This window comes from Arachis duranensis, chromosome 8, assembly GCF_000817695.3.
Source record: "Arachis duranensis cultivar V14167 chromosome 8, aradu.V14167.gnm2.J7QH, whole genome shotgun sequence".
NCBI classification, from domain to species: domain Eukaryota; kingdom Viridiplantae; phylum Streptophyta; class Magnoliopsida; order Fabales; family Fabaceae; genus Arachis; species Arachis duranensis.
In genome coordinates this window covers 42357537-42363299 of record NC_029779.3, presented here as the reverse complement: position 1 = coordinate 42363299, position 5763 = coordinate 42357537, and the positions used below count along the sequence as shown (strand labels likewise).

Genomic DNA, 5763 nt, shown 5'->3' with positions numbered 1-5763 from the left:
AATTTTTTAAGTAATATAAAATAAAATTTAATTCTTTTATATTTTATATTTTTGAATTAAAAATAACTTTTTAATATAAATTTTTTAATATTATAAAAAAATTTACGAGATAATAATTGACAATGAATAAACAATATTTATTTTTTTATGCCATTATAAAAATTATATTTATTTATTTAAAAATAAAAGAGATTATATTTATCATTTTAAATTATATGTTAAAAAAATTATTTATACATATTAATATATTTAATATTTATTAAAATCTATTAATACTTTTTTATTATCTTGTTTGATATGTATTATTAAAGTCTATGTTTATTAAAATTTATCAATATTTTTATTTACATATTAGTACCATAGTTGTTAAAATCGGACCGGACGGTTCGACCGAAAAACCGGTGAACCGAATTTTATACCGGTCCAGTTCAAGTTTAGGACTGTTCAAGGCAAAGAACCGGTACGAACCGGTAAAATCCGAAATGAACCGGTAAAAATCGGACCGGATCGAACCGCGTGGATGGCAGTTGAAGGGAAACTTATGACGCATCGGCGCACCTGCTTAGAATGCAACGAGAATGATTCCACCACCCAGCTGCAATGTCTTTTGTAAATTTATGGACAAATTATAATACATATAGCAATCTTTTATTTTATTTATATCCAATTTATTTTAATTATAAAATCACTTAATTTTAAATCAATTATATTTTATTTAACTATAAATTTTATTAAATATATACAAATTAAAAAGATAAATAAAAATTTTTTATTATTCACAGTTTATTTTTTTCATGATTATATGATATCTATTAATATCATTTTTTAATAAATTATATTTCTTTTGTGACTTTTTTTAATAAATTATATAATAATAGATAAAGACTCACTGCCAGTGAGACACCAATTCCATGTTTATTCTTATTGTGTTTAATTAAAATACTAATGTACTAGTACTAACTAATTTTATGTTTATCTTTGTATTAGTTATATTTAGACTTTGAAACTTGGTTGTTTTTAAAATGTTGGTGAAGAACTAAAGATATGTATTTTGAATTTATTAAGTTTATGACTATTTTTAGTATTTTATATTTTTTATTTACGTGAAATCGGTTTTATCGGTTCAACCAGCGATTTATCGGTTGAACCAATAAACTAGTAAATCAGTAACTTGACCGGTTCGATCACCAGTTCGGTTCTTACAACTATGATTAGTACCTATTAATCTAAAATGAGAATAGTATGAAGTAAGAATAGTTGTTGAAAATCATGGAAATAACAAGAATGAATGAAAAGAAAATAGAATATTAGACAACAATTTATAATGCATATTAGATGTGTGGAGAAAAGTAATAAATACCATAGGCTATATATAAAAAGTTTAACTACAAAAGTTGTATGAATAGGTGGGTAGCACTGAATGACATGAAATCAAAGTGCCAATAAATACAACATGAAGCAGAACAATAAGAAAATATTCAGTAGATGAAGAAGTTTTAATGTATAGCATACATGATAATAGATACTATTATTATTATACCTCATGTAGTATATTATTGGTGTCATTAGGTCTTATGTTTGAGGATGATATTATTGAGTTGCACAATTATATTTAATATTTTGTTGAGAATAGATGTAACTTATTTTTTTATGATAATACTGATGAACAAAATAGTTTAATAAATTATAAAATATTTGTTTTTGCTTCTTTTCATGGTTCGAATGGTATGAAGTATGAACAATCTAAAAACAAGTGGAGTGCAATAGTTGATTAGTTGGCTAAAAAAAAGTAACCATAAAAAATATGAATAAGTTATCTTTATAAAATAATAAGAGAGACTCAAAAAAACATGACACCTATATGCTATCGATCATGTATATTTTTTTTAACTTTATGGCAATTTATTGACAAGCATGACAACAAGACATTTTTTTGTAGTGATAAACTATTGTAGATATTATGAGTTTGTGACTTTGTCAAGTTACAATAATAAGAAAAGCTCTACAAATTTTTTATGAATCAAATTAATAAAGTCACAAATGAAAAAGAAAAAATTCCAATAATAGTTTAGTGAAATCTATTTATAGAAGTGATGTTCTTTATTTTTCATAAAACATCAATGGTCAAATTAATAATCTTTTTTAGCAGCATCTAATTTTAACATCAATCCCACAATTTTTGGCATTTTATTCTTGGTAGTTAAGATCACCATATATATACATACCCAGTACCTTTCAAAATTAACAAAATCTTTCTCATCACGTTTTCTCTCTTCATCAACAACGAGGTCATTGGTCGTTGGTCATCAACCATTGACCATTGACTATCATAACATTGCCCTAGCAAGTTATTCCTCCAGGTTAGTTTGTTTTGAATTCATTGAAATGTAGCAATAACTTCATATGTAGATGCTTGTTAATGTGGTTACTATATCAACATTAATAATATTTATGTATTTTTTCATGCTCAAATAGGGCTTGATATTGGAATCGTTCTATAAAGATTAATAGGAAATTATAAGAATTGTAAAAGTTTATAAAGATTAGCAATGGGTGCAACAAATGAAGATTTTTATGCGAAAAGCCCTATAAACAAGGTAGATTATCTTCCAAGAGAGGCAAAAGAAATATTGAAATCATTGGCTAGTAAATGGAAGAATGTACTTGACCCAAATGCAATGGAGGTTATCAATCTAAAAGGGGCAATGACAAATGAGGTTTTCAAAGTCAAATGGCAAACACCAACTGGGGAAACTTCACAAAGGGTTCTGGTTAGAATGTATGGCGAGGGCACCGAAATTTTCTTTAACCGAGATGATGAGATTCGAGCATTCGAATGCATATCCAAATCTGGATATGGCCCTCGTTTGCTTGGGAGGTTTGCAAATGGCCGAATTGAAGAATTCATCAATGCTCGGGTAAATTTTAATTGAAAATAATTCTTTAAAAAAAATTAATAGTCAAATTAGTCCTTTAATTTTTTTTTAATTAAATTAATCTTTCAAATATTAGAATTAATTATATATGTCCTTCAGTTACTCTTTTCACAACTGACACCTAACATGTTTAATTACACGTTGATTAAATATGTTTACGAAAATCTATCAATTTAGTCACTAGGTCATATTAGGAATATAATTTTTGTAATTGAAGAAAATGACTAAATTAATAAATTTTCATAAATATATTTAGTCAATATCTAATTAGACTTATCAAGTATTATATATGTTATTAATTAACGTTTTACAATATGAATCTTTGAAAAGAATTGTTAATAGAGTGACTAGAGAACAAATATGATTAATTCGCAATTTTTAAAGAACTAATTTAACTGAAAAAATCTTTCAAAAATAAATTTAAAGAATGTCTTATTTTTCAGAAACTAATGAAACTATTAACCCAAAGAATATTGGTAAAGGAATAAAGTAAAATTAATCACTATTGAATTTGTAACTTTTATTACCAGTGACTAATCACTTACTATCTCATTTTATTAATTTTTTCACTTAAAAAAAAAGATTGATCTATCTTAATTACTGTATTAATTATATTTAATGTGTTGATTATGGACTATCTTATCTATGAAATTAATATGCTAAATATATATAATAATATATGTTGTGGATTGAACAGACATTATTAGCATCAGATCTACGAGATCCATCTATTTCTGCTCTTATAGCTATCAAGATGAAAGAGTTCCATGATCTTAACATGCCAGGACCAAAGAAGGTTCACCTTTGGGATGTATTGCGGTATGTAATATACATAAAATACTAAAATAAAGGGGAAAAAAATCACATCATCAAACTTTCATTATTTTGAAAAATATATTTTTTTTCCAATAATTTAGGAAGTGGCTTGTTGAAGCAAGGAAATTAGCTTCCCCTGAAGAAGCTAAAATGTTTCATTTGGATGCAATGGACAACGAAATTTCACTTTTGGAAGAGAGATTATCAACTACTCACCAAAAAATAGGGTTTTGCCACAATGATCTACAATATGGTAACATAATGATTGATGAAGAGACCAAATCGTTGACTTTAATAGTAAGTCCATCTTTTATGAAAATTCATGTACACTTTATAATAAGATAATTAAAAAATATTCTTATTTATTTATTTTGTCTAGGATTATGAATATGCAAGTTATAATCCTATAGCATATGATATAGCAAACCACTTCTGCGAGATGGCTGCAAACTATCATACAGAAACCCCTCATATTCTTGACTACAGTAAATATCCTGGTATGTTGTCTTATAAGTAGTATTAGCATGGTTTCAACAAAAATAATACGGTTTTGTAAGTAGACAATAATTTTTGTATATAGTATGAATAATAGGCTTTAGAATTGACCTAATAAAGTACAAAATACTCCACTCTCAAATTATCTTTTAAACCTTAACATTAGGATAATTATTTGTACATCTAGTGAATTGAACATCCAGTTATTGTTAACTGTGTATGAGTAAATCGAATAAAAAAAATCATCCAATTAAAAATAATAAACATAATTATCTACGTATCTTGTTAGAAACAAGAGATTGAGAGAATAATCTGAAAAGTGTATTATTCAGTGTAATCAAAGGTACAATATACAAGGGGTATTTATAGGTACTAAATGAATCAGAATAATAAAGGCATAGAATTCTACAATTAATATACAGATATACTATATAAATATAGACGATACTAATTGATATAAATTGATTCTAATGATTCTCTAACATATCTATTGAATTAAACATCTAATATATCTATTGTTCACATTGTTTAGTATTCTCATTGTCTATCTATATTTTTTTAAAATAATATGTGTACATAAAAATTAGTCATTAAATTAGAATTATTTAATTTATTTTTAATATATTTTATATTTTAATATATATTTTATACAAATAATAAATTTAATGGCTGATTTTTTATGTAGATATAATAAAATTGTTTTTTCAAAAATATCTATTATGATTTAGGAATAATAATTTTAACTATTTGACTATTTTTCTTAATAGATTTGGAAGAACGTAGATTATTCGTTGAAACATATTTGAGATCTTCAGGTAAACTTTAATTAAACAATAATATAATCAACTTGCCATATAATAATATATGATATTATTGGACTTGAACTCAGGTGAAGAACAAATTGATAGCAAAGTGGAGCAACTACTTGATGATATTGAGAACTTTACACTTGCAAATCATCTATTCTGGGGATTTTGGGGAATAATTTCGGTATCGCCACTTTTTCTTCTTAATTAATATTTTATGCTTTTCATGCACTTAATTGATGAAGGCTCCAAAAATGTTAAATACACTTTTCATTAAGAAAATTACGAGTTATCATGAATGAAAAAAATTTGTGATCCTATCTTGAAAAACATTTTTTATCTAAAATATAAATATGTAAAATTAACTTTTAATTAAATAACGTTAACAAATTTTTTATATTGTAAAATTAACTTTTTAATCTTCATTTGTCTTTTTTGAGAAGTTTAGAATTTAGAGTTAAAATTTATAGTTCAAAATTTAAAAAGATTAATGGATATTAACTAAGAAAAAATTAACTCTCTAAAGAAACTTCAATTATATTAAATTATTCTTTTGTCTTTGGCAGGAGCATGTAAATAATATTGACTTTGACTATAAAGAATATGCAAATCAACGGTTTCAAGACTATTGGTTGAGGAAACAATACCTTATGAGTTCTCCTGCATCATCCCATGATTTATCTGCTAAAGAAGGTAAGGTACTTCACTAA

At 25.3% G+C, this 5763-nt stretch overlaps 1 protein-coding gene across 1 annotated transcript; it reads left to right on the top strand.

Moving 5' to 3' along the window:
- Positions 1-2549: 2549 nt before the first annotated feature.
- LOC107462879 (probable choline kinase 2) lies at positions 2550-5763 on the top strand. Its single transcript, XM_016081555.3, has 7 exons — positions 2550-2918; positions 3634-3755; positions 3854-4049; positions 4132-4249; positions 5015-5062; positions 5137-5237; positions 5620-5763. Exons 1-7 carry the CDS (start codon positions 2550-2552, stop codon positions 5761-5763), a joined length of 1098 nt encoding a protein of 365 aa, XP_015937041.3.